The 17,409-nt window shown below is 60.3% G+C and overlaps 1 protein-coding gene across 4 annotated transcripts in view; it reads right to left on the bottom strand.

The window, feature by feature from the left end:
* Window positions 1–17,153, bottom strand: part of ATG16L1 (autophagy related 16 like 1) — a 28,282-nt gene extending 11,129 nt beyond the window's left edge. Inside the window, exons 1-10 of one of the 4 annotated variants that reach the window (XM_056121887.1) lie at window positions 17,011–17,153; window positions 13,444–13,537; window positions 8,576–8,681; window positions 7,945–8,018; window positions 7,030–7,281; window positions 5,702–5,767; window positions 1,496–1,582; window positions 752–808; window positions 491–541; window positions 364–393 (exon numbers count right to left, since the gene is read on the bottom strand). In XM_056121887.1, the coding sequence (XP_055977862.1) occupies window positions 364–393; window positions 491–541; window positions 752–808; window positions 1,496–1,582; window positions 5,702–5,767; window positions 7,030–7,281; window positions 7,945–8,018; window positions 8,576–8,681; window positions 13,444–13,537; window positions 17,011–17,125 (932 nt within the window). In that variant the 5' untranslated portion in view covers window positions 17,126–17,153. The remainder of the gene's footprint in view (window positions 1–363; window positions 394–490; window positions 542–751; window positions 809–1,495; window positions 1,583–5,701; window positions 5,768–7,029; window positions 7,282–7,944; window positions 8,019–8,575; window positions 8,682–13,443; window positions 13,538–17,010) is intronic. The other 3 variants (XM_056121897.1, XM_056121904.1, XM_056121911.1) reach the window with 3 other exon arrangements.
* Window positions 17,154–17,409: the final 256 nt, after the last annotated feature.

The raw sequence follows: 17,409 nt of genomic DNA, 5'->3' as shown, positions 1-17,409 counted from the left end.
TGGAGAGCAACGAGAGAGGGGGTCAGCGCCCAGGACGCCCGAAGGCCTCGGGCGACCGTGGCCCCGCGCGGCTTGCAGACCCTGCCAGCGGAAGCTGCGCCTCGGACGGAGGCAGCTGGAGGGAGGGAGAGCCCGTCCCTGCCCGCTCCCGCGCGCGCCTTGGTAAGACCCCGGCACGGCAGCTGCCCCCGGCCGGCCAGAGAGCGGCCAGGCGCTGCCTCACACCGAGGCCCTCGGGACGCGGGGGCACCCTTAGTAAAACTAGTCTGGGGTGCTTTCTGGGCTCTGTTCTAGTCCTCCTCAGCGAGGCGCGCAGTCCGGGCAGAGTGGAACAGAGGCCAAGAGCGAGGAGGGCGTGGTTACGTGATCAGGCACACGGCCGCCGACGCATTCCTAGGAACATGCAAAGCGTCCTGGTTAGCGGGGGAGCGGGGCGCCGGGCGTTAATCGAGGACCCCGGTGGCATGCTGGGCCGAGAGAGGAGGTTCACCTGGCAGCACCGGAAGAAGAATCATGTCCCGAAAGGGGAGACTCGGACAGACTAAAGGGGGAGGCCAGAGACCAGCAGGCAGCGACACGGAGAGAGGAAGGTGAGGGAGAAAGAGGCTGAATGAAAAGCTGAAACCCAGGCGTCCGTATACTCTGCATCCGGGAAAGGCCGGGGAACATTTACACAACGGGGATCAATCACGACCACGGTCTCGGTTCATTGGCACACGTATGAACAAGGAAAGGCGCGTGTCTAACCTACCCAAAGATATTAGTGATAGAGTCCAGAAGGCCTCCAGCGGGCTGCGAGAGTCGCTTACTAGAGGGGGGAGGACAGGTTCAGACCTTAGAGACATTTCGCCCAAACAGCCCATACAACAGTCCACAAAAAGGTACCAGTGGGTGCGCACTGCCCCCAGAGTCCCCAAGCCCCTGCCCAGAAACCCGCTGGCCCACAGTCCGAAAAACAGGGGGGAGGCAGGAGCGAGACCCCGGCCGCCCCGTGTCCAGAGACCAGGCACCCGAGCAGGACAGCCGTCTCCTACTCCTTCCACTCGCGGTTCCTGCTCGCCTGAGAAAATTTTATGCGGCCGTGGACATGCAGGGACATAACTCTACATCTGGGGGCAAACGGATCATTCACAGATAATGAGCCGTTTCCACAGCAATTCCTCAGGATCTCCCCCTCACTGGGTGCCTGTTTAGGAAGCCAGGCCTCCGACCACGGAAGGTGTCCCCGGGGCAGTGACCCGCCCGCGCCCACCTTCTCAGTCGTGCCCCCGCGAACCAGCCAAGCCCTCCTGCCCACGTCGCAATCACCCAGCGGACAGAGGAAGCCACTAGGCGCTTCCTGCTCCCACCACCCAGGCAAGCTGCGACGGTGGAGGCCACGCAGGAGCCCTCATCCCTGCGGGTGCCGGAGGGGCTGGCGGGGCCCGGGTGGGTGGCACTGTCGCGGCCACAAGTGGCCCAAGCACCCCCTCCCCAGCCCAGCCCGCTGACTCACGTGGCCGTTCTGTTGATGGCGCGCACGGGCGACGTGTCCTCGGCGTGGTCGGAGGTCTCGTCCACGATGACCTCGATGTCATCATCCCTGGGAAGGAAGCCGAGAGGCCGAGCCTTGACTCTAGGCCGAGGCGCGGGCAGCGTTGTCGGCTCCACGCCTAACCCAGCGCGCTCACCGAGGCGGGAACGGGCTGGACTCTGGGGGAGCATAAGGGACTGCCGGGCTCTGGGCAACGACGTGGCAGAGGGGACCCAGCGCCCGCCAACCCTGAGGCCACCAGAACTCAACTTCCAGAGCAAGCTTCCCACCGCCACGCGGGGTGACCCCAGAGCAGAGCCTGGGGCCCCCAAGCAACCATCTCTGAAGGCCAGAAGCTGGCCTCGTGGTGGCGAGCGTGGCGTGGGGTAGCCGATGGTGGCTCCAGAGTGAAACTCGCAGCGACAGGCCAGTGGCACCGCTAGAAAAAATTTAAGAAGGAACGGACTCATCCTTCAGTGTTCTTCTTCTGTTCACTCACTTTTTTTTGGGGGGGGGGGGGCAGCGTGGAGGGTGGCACGACCTAGAATGGCACTCAGGGGGTCACAGCGAGCCCGACCCACTCCCGGAGCCCTCTCCCCGCCTCCACTCTCTTCCGACATTTCCCACTCGCTGTGCAGTGAAAAGACCGCTTCTCTGGGTCCGCAACCTGGAACCAAGTACCACTATTCTTCGGCCAGCGTGGCCACACACAGGGGTCCCCAGACAGCCCCCATCCCCGGGACAGGCAGTGTAGGAACAGAGGCAGGTGACAACGGGCACGGACAGCCGGCTTTAGATGCTGCTTCACTAGCACAACCAGGAAAGCACATCGAGGTACAACTAATTTTTTTTTTTTTTTTTGCTTTTTGGGTCACACCCAGAGATGCTCAGGGGTTTCTCCTGGCTCTGCACTCAGGAATCACTCCTGGCGGTGCTCGGGGGACCATGTGGGATGCTGGGAATTGAACCCGGGTCAGCCGCATGCAAGGCAAACGCTCTACCCGCTGTGCTATTGCTCCAGCCCCAGTACAACTAATTTCTGATTCTGGGTCTCTCGTGCTGATGGTCACACACGCGGCGCTTCTGACACCCGGGGCGCCCGGCACATCTCACGGGACAGGCCCTTCTGACGTTTAGCCCGCTGACACAAATTCACCTAGTTCTCCTACGGCCCATTTCTCTGGGTCAAGGGAAGGCAGGGAATTATTTTGGTTTTAACGACCTTATTAAATGACCCCCCTCCAAGAAATAAAATAATAAGGGGGGGGGCTGGAGTGACAGAATAGTGGGGAAGCTGCTTTTTGTTGCAGGTGGCCAATCCGGGTTGGATCCCTGGCACCACATACAGTGGCAAGTCCTCCAGGAGTGATCCCTGAGCACAGAGCCAGAAGTGAGCCATGCGTACAGCTGGGTGTGCCCACCCCCGCCCCCCAATAAAATAAAATAAGGGACCTGAGTGCGGAGCCAGGAAGTAACTCCTGAGCATCACTGGGTGTGAAAAGCAAAAAAAGTTAAAAAAAAAAAAAGCCTCATGAGGGTGAAGGTGCTTGCCCTGGTACAGCTACTCCATTCGGCCCCCTGCACAGAGGCCGCAACCGAGCACCAACACCCCCCTACTCATCATTATTACAAATTCTTAAGTGCAATCGCCCAATATTTGAACCCAAAAGAACTTGAAAAGCATGAGCTTTCCATGGTTGATTATCTGGACCATGCAAACACGGAGAACAACTTGTTACCGAGTTTTCCTTGCGCACTGATTCTAGGATTCTGTGCAAACAGTCTCGGCAAGAAACGGGCTCCAGGGGGCCTGCGAAAGGCCTGGGCTCTTCCTCGGTACCAGCGCGGGGGTCACCAATAGCCAAGTAAGGGCAGTAATGTACATGCTGAGAAGATTTTAGTCACCGCTGTAACTTGCAGAACTGCCAGAGTCCCGGCCAGTTCTAGCAAACTCCAGATTTGGCAACTCATCACCTCCAGGGTGACTGTTCACGCAGGGAAGCCTCAAAAAGGGGAGGAGGCAGGGCCCAGATAGGGCCCAGGAAGCAGGTGTGTGATGAGACCAGAGCAATCTATGCAGGGACGGATGGACACCTGTACCCCACCCTCACTCAGCTGTCGGCCTGGCCCCGTGAGCCTGCATTGCTGAGCAACCGAATCCCACTTCCGGGATGCTGGTTTGGTCTGCAGCTCTAAGAGGACACAGCCAAGCTGCCCCGGCCACATCCGAGCGTGCACGGGGACAGTCTCCGCGGAGGGCAGAGGCCAGGGCTGGGTGGCAGCTCGGCCGCCGAGCACAAGCCCAACGTCGCCAAACAAAGGCTTGCTCTGGGCACCTTGCCTGGCAGCTAACTCCTAACTGAATGCGAATGGCTTCCCTCCACGTCGAAACATCTTCGCTCAGAGACCACACCCTGAGTCAGAGCTAGTACAGGCACTAAGCACCTGCCTTCAAATTTGAGGGCCCCAATTCAGTGCCCAGCAATGCACGATCCCCACTGTCCCCCCAGAGAGCACTGCTGGGAGCAGACCCCACCCCACTCCACCCCCCAAGAGCCAATCTTACAATCTGAGGTACATTGTTAGAACTCTAGAAAGACTTCAGCGGGAAAAAAAATCCCAGAGTACGGGGGAGATTGTCTGCCATAGAGGCAGGGTGAGGGGTGGGCTGGGGGGGTACTGGGGACCTTGGTGGAAGATGTGCACTGGTGGAGGGTTGGGTGATCATTGTGTGTCTGAAACTCAAACAGAAAAGGTTGTAACTATCTCACGGTGATTTAAAAAAATAATAAAAAGAATAATAAAATTAACATTCTGAATAAAAGTAATGTGGAGTTTACGCGCAATACAATCAGCTTAATCAATGGCTCAATAAATAGCAGTACCCCTACATTTTAAGAAAGAAAATAGAGAAGAAAGAAAGAAAGAAAGAAAGAAAGAAAGAAAGACAGACAGACAGACAGACAGACCAGCCCTGAACAAGAGCAAAGGGAAACTGGTTTTACAACAGCTATCGCCCGGGCATGGTCAACCCAGGGTCGATCCCCATTACGGCTCAGGGTTCCCTGCACACCAGGATTCAGAGCTGATTCCTGAACACCTCTGGGGCACACCTCCACCCCCGAAACCGTCACTTTCGTCTCAGCAAAGCTACTCGAGCCCTTCAAATTAACAAAAGCTCCAAACAGATTCAATTCTCTTTGATGCTAGCTTTCACTTTCAGTTCCAGGGTTTGCCCAGAGAAGAAAGCAGGCAGTAAGGGTGAGCGCTCAAAGCCCTGTGGAGCAGGAGTGGGAACCAGAGCGACTTCAAGGAAGATAACGAGTCTTTCTATCAGAACGCGCAGCGTCTGACAGATGGCTCACTTGGACAGACTTTCGCTGAGGCCACTGTTGGATTCTTGGCACCACGTGGTACCCTGAGCCCCGGGCGAAACACCCAAGGCCTGAGGAATCCCTGAACACCCCAAGTGTGGACCCAAACCAACAAAAAGACCTTCACCTTTCTTTCTACAATCTGAGAAGCTCTGTTATAAAAATAACATCTTGGGGCTGGAGAGAGGGGCAGGGAGCGAGCTTGCCTTGCATGCGGCTGCCCCAGGTTCGATTCCTACACGCAGAGCCAGGAGTACGTCCTGAGCACCACTGGGTGCGGTACCCAAACTAAAACAAAACAATTAAAAAAAAAAAAGAACTATTTAAGGGTTGGGAAAATGGTTCAATGGACTGGAATTCAGGCTTTGCCCATACGGGAGTCCCAAGTTGATCCCTACACATCACTGGGCGTTACTCAATCACCGCCACCTCACGAAAAAAGGGGCTAGTCCAGGAGGCAAGGCACTTGTCTCGCACCGTCGGCTGCAGCTCAACCAAGCCCTGGCAACGCAGGGTCCCCCTGGCTCTACCACGGTGTTTCCTGAGCACCGCCAGGAACAGCCCCCGAGCACCACTGGTGTGAGGTCAAAACTTAAGGGGAAAGATAGTCTAATAGGCCAGAGACAGAGCACTGGGGTTAAGCACCCCCAGTCTGACCCCGGGCACCACAAACAGCCCCCCCAAGCACCACCAGGAGTGCGTCCTGAGCAGTCGAGCACCACACCAATCCCTCCGCGCCCCACTGGAAACCAACGCACCCACCTACACTGAGACCCAGTTCACAGGGCAGGTTCTCGGGCGCACGGCCACTTACTGTTCCACCGGCAGCGGTTCCTTGGCGGCTTCGGCGAGCTCCTTCTGCAGCCGGGCTTGCCGTCTCCTGGAGGGGTGGCAGGTTGGGGAGGGACAAGTGAGCACCGCAGGCAGGAACAGCCCACACGCCCTTCCCCTGTGGCACGAGGAAGCCTGCACACAGCCAGGGCTGGGGACAGGACGCGGGCTGCAGCCGAGACTGGTCCCGGGAAAGAAGGTTCTCCAGCTCGCTTCCAGGGGGACCCCCAGAGAGCCCAGGTCCCCCTCACCGGTGGCTTCGCCAGGACTGCGAAGGTCACCAGGTGGCCCCCAGCCCCGAGGCTGCCCAAACAGCACAAGCCCAGCCGTAAGGGGCTCCAGACCAGAACGGAACAAGCCAGAAGACAGCACAGCACAGAGAATGGAACAAACCGCCATCGCTTCATCACCCAGGAAGCAGAACTAGCACTGTGCTCACACCGGCTGTGCTCAGGGTTGACTCCTGGCTCAGGAATCACTCCTGGGGGAGGCTTGGGGGACCCTATGGGGTGCCAGGGATCCAAGCTGGGTCAGCTGCATACAAGGCACGCGCCCACACTATTGGCTCCCTGGCCCCAGAACCAATCCTGCTTGCCTTTCCCTTCAAACTCGTATTCTGCAATCGAATACTCTATTTCCAACGATCAGTTTCTTGTGATCCTTATGTCACTATGCTGAGAAATTAGGGGTAGTGCTGGGGGCCCAAACCAGCTTATGTCCCATGCCCTCATGCCCTCAGCCCTTTCAATGTGCTCTTCAGCTCAGGGTCCCTCCCTGTAACCAGCCGGGGGTGGGGGGGGGTGCGGAGCTACCTGCAGTCACTGGGAACCAGGGCAGGGCGACCCCACAATCAACCGCCGGGAGTCAGCAGGCCACTCCCAGTGTTGTCCCGAGGAGCATGCGGGGCCAGGGTTCAAACTCGGGTCTCAGTCCACATACAGCATGTGCCCCAAGCACTGAAGGACCTCCCCCCCGCCCCTATGCCACTCTCCACATTGACCATACCAGGAGGCCAGGGGGACCATGTGGAGCATCAAAGCGTGGACTGTCTCCTGCAATGTCTCCCCGACCCCAAACACTGATGGGAACCATGGCAATAACCCTAGCACAGTCGTGAGCACTGCCAGGAGGGACCTGCACACAGTGGGGCGAGCCCCAGGCCTCAGGAGTGGCAGCATTGCTTGGCTGGGCAAGTTCTTCCGACCGCCACTATTTCCAAGTCCGGTCGTGGCTGTGCCCCCACCGGCCCAGAGCCAGGCTCCAGACCGCTGGCCATGCCAGCCACCACCCCCCGGGGCCCAGCTCTCCCACCTGGAATCCTTCTCGTTCTCCGCGTTCAGGCGATTGGCCTCCTGGGCTTTCTCGGCCATCCAGCGGGTGACCAGCTCCTGGTTCTCCTCGGAGGTCTTCCTGAGCTTCTCCTCCAGGGCGGTGAAGGTGATCTGCAGGGCGTCGTACTCGTCCTTCAGGGTCTGGTTGGCGCGCTCCAGGTCCTGCAGCTTGCCGCGCAGCTCCAGGCACTCGCTCTCCAGGTCCGAGATGGTCTGCAGACACTCGGCGATTCTGCAAGCACCCCGCAGGCCATCAGCGCCAGGGGCGCTCACCCACCAGACGAGGGACCGGGCCGAGACGCTCGGTCCTTCCTCCTCTGAGCAGCCCTGGCGCAGCACCGTCCTGCATGCTGGCAGGCCCGCGGGCAGGCCGTGAGAACCAAGGCGGCAGACGGTGGGCTGCAGCCATTCAAAGCTGGGAGCCAGAGGCCAAAGGACACTGGTGTGTGGACAGGCCAACCCACCAGACGTGAGTTTCACGGCCAGGCTGAGCCCAGGAAAGGATGTGAAGGGGCAGCTGAAGCCGTGACGTGGCATGGGGGGAGAAGGACACCCGCAAGTCCTGGGCTGGCCACCGGCTCCATCCCTCGCCACCCATCCCGGCCCTGCAGTGACCCTCCAACCCCCAGGCCCAGGCTTGGGAGCTGTGTTACGCCATGTGCAGGCGTGACTGTGAACGATCCTGCTCACAGACCCCCAGGGAGACAGCGGGTCCCACGCGCGGTGGCCGCGGGGAGGCCTGTGAACACCTCGAGGCCTCGCAGGGGTCAAGGTTACTTCCGAGGGGGTGCTGGGAAGCTGGCGGACCGAGGGCCAGCCCGGACCCCAGGCTTCCTCCCACCCCTGCGTGCGGGAACCCAGAGAAACACGGAGCCGCGCCCTGCGCTCGACTCACTTGGCCTCGTTCGCCTGCAACTCCCGGTCCTTCTGCTGCATCAGGTTGTTCAGATCGATCACCAGCTGCGCCAGCTGCGGGCAGGGCAGACACACGCGTCAGGGGGAGACGAAGGCCCCACCTGGACACTGGGTTGTAGAGGGGACTTCGGGTTGGCTGGCAGAGGGGCTGCTGGCGCCTGGGGGCTGCTGTGAGTGCCCAGGCAGAGCAGAGGGCGTCCAGTCAGCATTTCTCGGTCTCTGCACTGTCTTCCCTCTGCGGCCCCCGCATCTGCACAATTTTCTCCAGAGGGCTCCTCAGAAAACCCTGGGAAACACGGTCTAGTGGGGTCCCCCCCTCCCCACTGCCTTTGCACACTCCCCAGCTGATGGAACAATCAAACCAGCGGAAGTGGGAGACGGCTTTTTGGGAAAAACACAGCTAGACTCCGCTTCGTGGCAACGAGCTGCTGGAAGCCACGGCCCCATGCCCAGAAGCCCAGGAAGGAGCGGGCTGTGGTGAGTTCTGTGCGCGCGCGCGCGTGTGTGTGTGTGTGTGTTTGTACGCGCTGTGGGGTCTTTCCACACTGGGAAGTCCGGCCTCCCTTTGGGGTGCTGCTGTTCCCCCCGCCCCCGGGAGGCTGACCCGTTACCTCCCCGCGCTTCTTGTGCAGCTCGGTGAGCTCCTCCTGGTGCTTGATCCGCAGCTGGGCCATTTCCTGCAGCTGACTGTCACTCCGTGCTCCATCGTGTCCAGGACTGGACCCCCGACCAGGCGAGAGACAAAGAGGGAACAGAGGATCAGACCCCAACTCTCTCTGGCTCCGACGGCGGGGCGGGAACTACAGAATTTCACACAGGGCCGTGGCAACGAGCCCTGTGTGCAACTTAAGATCTGTCTGGCCACGGGGTGAGGGCGGACACTGCAAACCAGCAGCAGAGAGCAGAGCCCCGGGATACGTGAAGAACGAGGTCCCCCCAACCCATGGCAGTGGAGCGCCCACTCCGCACTGGCACTGGCCTTCGGGGGGTGGGGAGGGGCCGAGGAGCCCCAAGCTCTGTGCTCAGGCAGCCGCAAGCAGCACCGGTGGCTCATAAAGTCAGGAGCACTGAGCTGGGAGCCACATGGGGGCTTGGAGGGAGGGAGGGGTTCGGCATGCGGACCCAGGCACAGGGAGAGATCAAGGGGTACACAGGGAGTGCAGGGTACAGCGGGATAAGGGGAGGGCCGGCAGGAGCTGGGAAGTAGTGCGGCACCTCGGAAGTCCGGGGCTTCTAGCCATGACTGGGAGGGATGGGGAACACTCTGGCTGCTGGGCAGAGACCAGTCAGCAGGACGCTGTTGGCATGGCTTTGACCGCGGGGAACAGCGGGGCGGGGCATGGTGACACTTCCTACACCCCCTTGGAGACAGCACAGCCTCCCATGCAGAAAAGGGGGTGTCGGTGCGTTCCGAGCTAGGTGCGGGGCAACTGAGGGCTGGCTCGGGGAAGGACGACAGGAGCCACGCCACCTCCTGGGCCAGCTGCTGGCGGACTGTCTCTGCCACGTGTGTGGGGTCACAGCTGGGGGTTAGGGTTCAGAGGGTCCTTGCAGATGTGCACGAAGAGGATCATCAGAGCGAGCACTGGAAGCCACTTCCCCGGGAAAGCACAGAGCTCAGGGTGGGGCTCGGGCGGCCAGGTGGGGATGGCCAAGGTCCAGCCCAGCTCCAAGCTCTGCTGGGCGTGGCCCGATCAAAGACAAGGCTGGGGGGGTGGGTGGGGAGAAGAGTGGAGAACTAGGACACCAGTCTCTGAAGGAGGGGTGCCCCTCCCGCCGTAATTATGAGCAAGAAGACAGGGCACGGCAGCCACTGGCCCCCAGAATGGTTCCAGTCCGGAATTACTGTGATTACATGTTCAAAGCTCGAACTAACACCTCATCTTCCCCGGCAACCTGCAGTTACCCTAATCTCGGGCTACAAAGGAGAAGTCAAGCTGCGTGAGGGAGAAGCATGGAGCCGAATGGAGAAGCGGCCCCTTCTTCCAGGGAGCTGCCCTGGCCGAGAAGCCTCACGACCCGAGCATGCCCGCCACTCCCTGCCCTGCCGGCGCCTCGGGACCTTCCCGCTGCGAGAATCGGGTCCCTCTGCTGACACCAGGCGGACAAGGGCTGCGGCTGGTGCAGAGCTGAGTGTCCCGGGCTCAAAGCACGAGTGTCCGCAGCGTCAGAGATGGGCGACCGTTGGGACTGGAGCGTTAGTACAGCAGGCAGGGCGGTTGCCTCGCACATGGCCGACCCGAGCGCAATTCCCAGCATCCCATATGGTCCCCTGAGCAACGCCAGGAGCGATTCCTGAGTGCATGAGGCAGGAGTAAGCCCTGTGCATCACCAGGTGTGACCCAAAAGGGGAAAAAAAAAAAAAGATGGACAACCGCTGACCTAGTATGTCTCGAGCAGGGGAGAACCTCCAGGACTTACTCCTGGCTCTGTGTTCGGAGGATCAGAGATAGTGCTGGGGCCAAGCGCCAGGCAAGTGCACCTTAACCTCTGTGCCACCTCCCAATTTCCTGGGCCCCACCCCAACTCTGGAATAGGTCTGGGTGACCCAAGGCGATGACTCCTCACATTCCCCCAGTGGGGAGGGTCAGAAAGGAAGGGAGCGACCCCTGCTCAAATTTCCCTTTTGTCGTGGGGATGGGGGTCATTCCTGGCCGGGGTCATTCCTGGCCAGGGTCATCAGCCACTTAAGCCACATCCTCGACACTGAGGAGTCTCACTGTAGCCATTAAACAAAGGATCAATACCTGGGAGGGCTGGAGGGAGAGTGTATATAGCAGGCACGGCGCTGGCCGGGCACAGTGCCACTCCGTAGGGTCCCCTCCGCCTCGCCGGCCCTGGAGGAAGCCCCAACCACAGCCCAAGAAACCAGGAAACAACAGCAAAATCCCAAGACGGCGCGACTGGAACAGGGACGTGGCTTTCCACATGACACCCAGCACGGGCCTGTCAACGACTAAAAACCACAAAGGTAAATGAGGGCGCGGAACATTTTTGCAGCTCAACATTAAAAAGGGGGCTAACAGCGAGTAGGGCGTTGGCCTTGCACGCAGCCAACCCGGGTTCAATTCCCAGCATCCCATATGGTTCCCTGAGCACCACCAGGAGTAACTCCTGAGTGCAGAGCCAGGAGGAAGCCCTGTGCACCGCATCGCTGGGTGTGACCGCCCCCCCCGCCCAAAAACACCACCCAAATAAAAAGAGTGCTAAGGGCAGGAAAGACAGCACAAAGGGCTGGCGCGCAAAGGGCTGGAGCTCGGGGTTCGACCCACGTGGGCCACTGAGCACTGAGGGGAGTGCACCCCAAGCTCCGGATAGGGAGCAGCCCTGAGCACTGCCAAGTATGACCCCCCCCCAAACGGAAAACAAGATTGCTAGGGGGTCAGGGAGAGCATTCAAAGGGCTGGAGTATGGAGGCCTGGCAGGCCCGAGGCAAGAATTCCATCCCCACAGCGCCCAGGAACTTGGGGTCAGAAAAGAACTCTACTGTCTGGTGTGAGCACCAGACAGCCAAGAGCAATGCCACAGTGAAGGACCCCAGCGTCCCTGCAGCATGACCCGAGGGAACGCCCATCCCCCCACAGTGGGGTCACAGTGGGCCAAGATTAGGAGGACAGAAGGAATCAACCGACATCGCGGAACACCTCACCCACCCCGCTAGAAGCAACCCCCCCCACCAGAGTTGGTCTCCGCCCTGCACTTACACCCTTCTCCCCGATGCCCCATGTGGCCGGGTGAAGCGCCAGAAGGACGAATGGCCTCAGAGGGCAGCCAAGTAAACCTAAACTTGGGCCAGCTGCACACCAGGGATGGAGCCACGGGTCGTAGAGGCAGACAGAGAGGGGAAAACGGAGCCAAGGTGATGGGTGGAAAGGAGGCGGCGAAGGCTGGGTTCGGGACTCTCGCGCCGGAAGGGAAGCCTCAGTCCCAACACCTCCCCAGGGCCCGGAAGGTAGACAGTGATGTGCAGGACCACGCCAAGCGAAAGCACGGCTAGCGGATGAAGGATGCAGAAGCCGGACAGGAGGAACACGCCCTGGGTCAAGGGACGAGGCTGAGTGGAAGGTGAGGTGGGAGTCGGGCCAGGCCTGTGTTCATCCCCGCCCCCCGCCCCCCAGCGGAAATGCGCCCGCCCGCCCGCCTCAGCTGGATCAGCTCTAGAGGAAGTAAAGGAAGCTACATCTAGATTTTTTTTTTAATAATTAAAGACCCTAATTACCTTCAAACTTATTTTTACTGCCGAAAGGTCACATGCAAAAAAAGTACAGAACATCAGAGCAACAACAGGGGATATTCGCATACAAACCGATTTTCATTCGAGCCAAATTTAAAGGGCAAACAATCCAAGCAGAAGGCAAAAAGGGCTAAGAATCCAGAATGATTCCGCCTAAGTTGCTTTGGTGAAGTCGGGCTTTTAGACTGTGTTTCTGGACCATGACCCTCAAGAAGAGAAACAGTTTACACAAATGACCAAGTAAACACACCACCTCAGCCTCATCGATTCACGCCTAACAATTAACAATGCACTGTAGCACTGTCCTCCCCGTTGTTCATGGATTTGCTCCAGTGGGCCCAGGAACACGGTGAGACTTGTTACTGTGATTGGCATATCGAATACGTCACGGGGAGCTTGCCAGGCTTTGCCGTGCGGGCGAGATACTCTCAGTAGCTTGCCGGGTTCTCCGAGAGGGGCGGAGGAATCGAACCCGGGTCGGCCGCATGCAAGGCAAACACCCTACCCGCCGTGCTATGGCTCCAGCCCACCCCAAGGAAGTAAATAACAATAATAGACAATACACCGCATCAAATGCGAGCTTTCCCCTGAGCTTAGTTTTTTTGTGGTGCTGCAGGCTGAAACTAGGGCTTGAAACCAGACCTCGTGCATGCAAAGCGCATGCCCGACACTGAGCGCCGGCCCCACACCTCGCCCCAGACCTTGCTCAGAGAAGAAAACCCGTTGCTGCCAACCAGCTAGTTTGATTTCATGATCTATGAAAAGTCTTGAAACAAAAACAGACCCATTTCTGGGTGAAAAGCAAATCCTGTACTAGGGAGATCTGTGCAAAGACGCCCAAGGAACGCTTTCTTGTCCCGACATTGCAAAAGAGTGAGCCCTGGTCAGCAGGAAGAGGACCCGGCGTGTGCTGGGCCGGGCCGGACCCCACCTGGCAGCAGGCATTCGGGGACCCCTTCCCGGCCAGCATGTGCTTCCCCACTCTGACAGCAGCTAGCTGGCTTCCTCAATTCTGACCGGAAAGGAGAGGACCCCCAAAACGGGGTAGAGACCATACTGTTTGCTTTAAGGAAATGGAGGCAGCCCCAAGGCCCAGACTTTGACCCCTGGGACCACAAAACCCAAGGCCTGGTCTCTGGCCCCCTCTAACCGCACCCCCAGGTCTGTATAGCCAGGGACCCTCCGGGAGAGGCCGCCACCCAGAAAATGTTCAACCGAGGGGCGACGACGGCCGTCTCAGGATACCTCGTCTCGTGTCTGTTCGGCAGGTCATGCTTGTCGGCTTGGAGCTTATGGGCCAACACCGAATGAAGATCGGACTTTTCCAGCAACTTGTTATCTGCCAAAAAAACAGAGAGAGGAAATCACGCCGGCCCGCGCGCACGTCATTCCTACTTGGGGCTTTATATGCGTTTGGATCCAAACCCCAGGAAACACTGGGCAGTTTCCCGCTCCGTCACTGATAGCAGGAACCCCGGTCACACACTCACACACCCCGGCCGAGCCGGCAGCCACCCCAGACCCCCATGAGAACATGTGCCCTCCCCACCTCAGGCCCTCACCACTGTTTCCTGCTCCCCACTGCCCTTGTCGACCGCGGGAGTAAAAGGAACATAAACACACCGGAAAAGTCAAAAGCTACGCAGCACCTCCAACGGGCGAGAGCTTTACCTCCTTACTAAACTGGGAGAACTTGGGGCCGGAGCGACGGTACAGTTCACAGGGCGTTTGCCTTAGTACGCGGCTGACCGGGGTGGGGGGTTCGATCCCCAGCACCACAAAGGGCGCCCCAAGTAACCAATTTTTAGACTGGCACGACCCAGAAGTTTCTGCCCTTGGGGTTAAGAGGAAAGGAAAGCAGAGCAGAGCTGTCGGGAAGGCGGCGTTGACACAGGAAAGCAGGGGCAGAAAGGCGGACCTGCCCCGACTAGCCACAGGAAAGCACTGGAACAAGATTCCCAAAGTAGATAGTAGGCGCTGCAGGGTACAGGGGGAAAGTACTGGCCATGCATGTACACGCGCCAGCCCCCAGTTCGATCCCGGGCACTGCATATGGTCCCCTGGGCCCCGCCAGGAGTGATCCCTGAGCACAGAGCCGGGAGAAAGAAAGCGCTGAGTGCCATGGGCGTGACCCCAAAAGCAAAAATAAACAAATCAAAGCAGGCCGTGACACAAGCATTTATTAGGTCAGAGATAACCCGGAGGTTCCTGGCTTAGGCAAACCGATGCAAGCAGCGAGTAGGAGCAGAGAGCCCAGAGAAGCAAGAACCTTCTGGAACGGATAAACGAGAGCGGTGCAGGATTCCAGGTCAGGACCGGAAAGGACAGTCAGAAACACAGGCACAGGCGGGACAGAGGCGGTGGCTTGTGACCCTGGTTCAAATCCCCTACGGGGCTAGAGAGCTGCTGGGCGTTCCCCAAAGAACAAACAAAACTGAAACCTATGGGGCCAGAGAGACAGGTGGGTATGGTGCCAGCCCCGGTTCAATCCCTGGCATCCCATCTCGGTCCCCTGAGCCCACCAGGAGTGACCCCTGAGTGCAGAGTCAGGCGTAAGTCCTGAGCATTGCCAGGTGTGGCCAAAAAAAGAAAAAATCCCCACCCACCCCCAAACTCCCAGTACCACAGCCTGAGCACAACCAGGTGTGCACCCCCGCAGGAACCAGTAAGGGAGGAAGGGTGGCGGGTGGCTGAGTGGTGTGCAGCTGAGTCAGAAGGTCCGGTCGCCTGCGATGGGGCGTCCGCAACCCGCAGTCTGCCCTGAGAGCCATTCTAGAACAAGCTCCGGGCGGGAGTTTCTGCCGGTGCCGGCTCTGCTGGAAAGCTTCTCCTAGAGTCTGAAAATGGGAACCCCAGGCGCACTGCGGTCGGCCACGCATCTGCTCGGTGGAACGGGGAAGTGGGTCCAATGGCAATGGTCACCACGCACACAGCCGACCGGGACTGCGTCAGGGGCTCTGATAACGAGCTGCAAAACGTGACCCAGAGGGGCTCTCCCAAAGAAGGTAGCCGAGGAGACCCTGGCGCCCAAGCCGGGGCAGGCACGATACAGGCGACTCGGGGTTGGTGGAGGATCAAAAGTCAGTGGCTCTGAAGGGTGGAGGGCGTTCGGCCACCCCAACAAAAAGGATCTCTCCCAGTGCCAATTCCTGGCCAGAGGGGGTCGCCCCCGCCCTGGGGGAAGAGTGCCTTCGTCCCATTCCCTGTGCTGGCACAGTGCTGGCTCTCTGCGCCACTTCTCTCCCGACTTCCCATCCTCCGGTCCCTTCAAATGTCCCTTTTCAAAGCGTAGGGACACAGGCCGGGGCAGTGACGGGCCTCCTGTTGACAAGTGATCACCACACCCAGGGCTTTCAAAGACACCACGGGCCGCGCAGCCTGGCTTCGGGAAACGAGCCGGGCAAGCTTCGCCCCGTTTTATAGAGCAGCAAACCAGACTCGGGAAGGCCAAGGGGAGGCGCTGGGCCACACAGGTCTTTAAAGGAGCTCTCGCCAAGCCCCCAACGTGCAGACTTCTGTCGCCTCGGAGGGAGTCCCTTCCCAAGGCGAGGGTGCCCTGCACCTCTGGTGAGCTCGGCCAGCCTCCCGGCAGACACAGAAGAAGCCAGTGCTTCTGGAAGTGAAGGAGCTGTGGGTACGGGCCTGGGGGCAGCCGGTGATGGACGCCACGCAGGGTGGCACGCTGGTGGAGCCTGTCCCCGGCTGCCACCCAGGATGAGACCCGGCTCTTGCGGAAAAGGGGCAGCACAGAACTTCCGGGAAAATGAAAAAAATCCCATGTGCCAAGCAGTTTCCACGACATTCAAGCCTGACTCACGCCAGCACTAACACCGACTGGGCTGTCACTTGGCTGATCCTGGGTGGAGAGCCGTGAAAGTCCCCAACAACCCTAAGGGGACGGGGGGGGGGGGGGGGGGGGGGGGGGTCCACCTCACCACGTCAACTCATGGGTTTCATCCCTGGGAGGGGCCCTTCAGGTGGCATCTGTGTGTGTGTGTGTGTGTGTGTGTGAAGCCACCCTGGGAAACCACGGGGACTAACCGGGGTGTCCTCCCCACCTTTTTTCTTTTTTTGAAAAGCTTCCCCAGAAGATGCTAAGGGGAAGTCAAGTCTGGAACCTTCTTGGAGCACAGCCAGCACACCATCACCCCGTGGTCTCTTTTTCCTTTTTGCTATTTTTTGGGGGGGGGGTCACACCCGGCGATGCACAGGGGTCCCTCCTGGCTCCTGCACTCAGGAATGACTCCTGGCGGTGCTCGGGGGGGGGGACCCTACGGGGTGCTGGGAATCGAACCCGGGGTCGGCCACGTGCAAAGCAAGACGCCCTCCCTGTTGTGCTATTGCTCCAGCTCCAAACCCCAGCTGTCAAAACCTGACACCGCACAGGGCCGACCCGCAGGTTCGATCCCCGGCGGTCCTCCCCCACCCCAAGGTCCATTCCACCCCCACCCCCACCCCCACCCCCACCCAGCAGGGCCAGGTGTGCCCCCGGCCCCCCGCCCCAGCCAAAAAAAACAGCCGGGAGCCAGAGGTCACGCTTCCCCTTAAAGGCGGTCGGGTGGGATTGGGACGTGGGGGAGGGGCGGCCAGGTCGCCCCCCGCCCCCCACCGCCAGAAGGGACCCCCCCCACCGGGCTCCGCTCGAAAAGAAAAACGGGGGAAAAAGGAATAGAAAGAAAAGACCGAAGAGCTGCAGGGCCGGCCGGGCGTGGCGCCCATATGGTCCCGGGAGCCCCGAGGCGCGGCGCCCGCGCGACGCCCCCCCGGCCCGCGCCCCGAGCCCGCGTGAGGGTCCCGGGCGCCCCCGCTCACACTGCAGGATGATCTCCTCGAACGCCTGCCGCTGCAGCCGGTCCCGGCGCCGCAGCTCCTCGGCGATGTGGCGCTTCCAGCGCGGGAAGTCGGCGGCGCGGAGGCCCGACGACATGTCGCCCGCGGCCGCCGGTCCGGGCCGGGCCGGGGTGGCGTGGGGCGGGGGTGGGGTGGGGGCCGCCGAGCGCCCCGAGCTCAGCACGCGCGGGCCGACCCCGAGGCCATCCGGGACGGGCTTCCGACTCCCGCCGGAAGCGGGCCGGCGCGGGACCGGAAGGCCCGCCTCCTCGGCCGCCGCCGCCGCCGCCGCGCGCAAGCGCAGCAGGCGCAGCAGGCGCAGCAAGCGCCGAGCCCGCCCTGGCCACGCCCACGCCCCGCCTCCCGGCGGGCGGAAGCGCC

The sequence above is a fragment of the Sorex fumeus genome, unplaced genomic scaffold (genome assembly GCF_029834395.1).
Source record: "Sorex fumeus unplaced genomic scaffold, SorFum_2.1 ptg000005l, whole genome shotgun sequence".
NCBI classification, from domain to species: domain Eukaryota; kingdom Metazoa; phylum Chordata; class Mammalia; order Eulipotyphla; family Soricidae; genus Sorex; species Sorex fumeus.
Note: the sequence above shows the minus strand (reverse complement) of the source record. Positions and strands in the feature narration are given on the sequence as shown.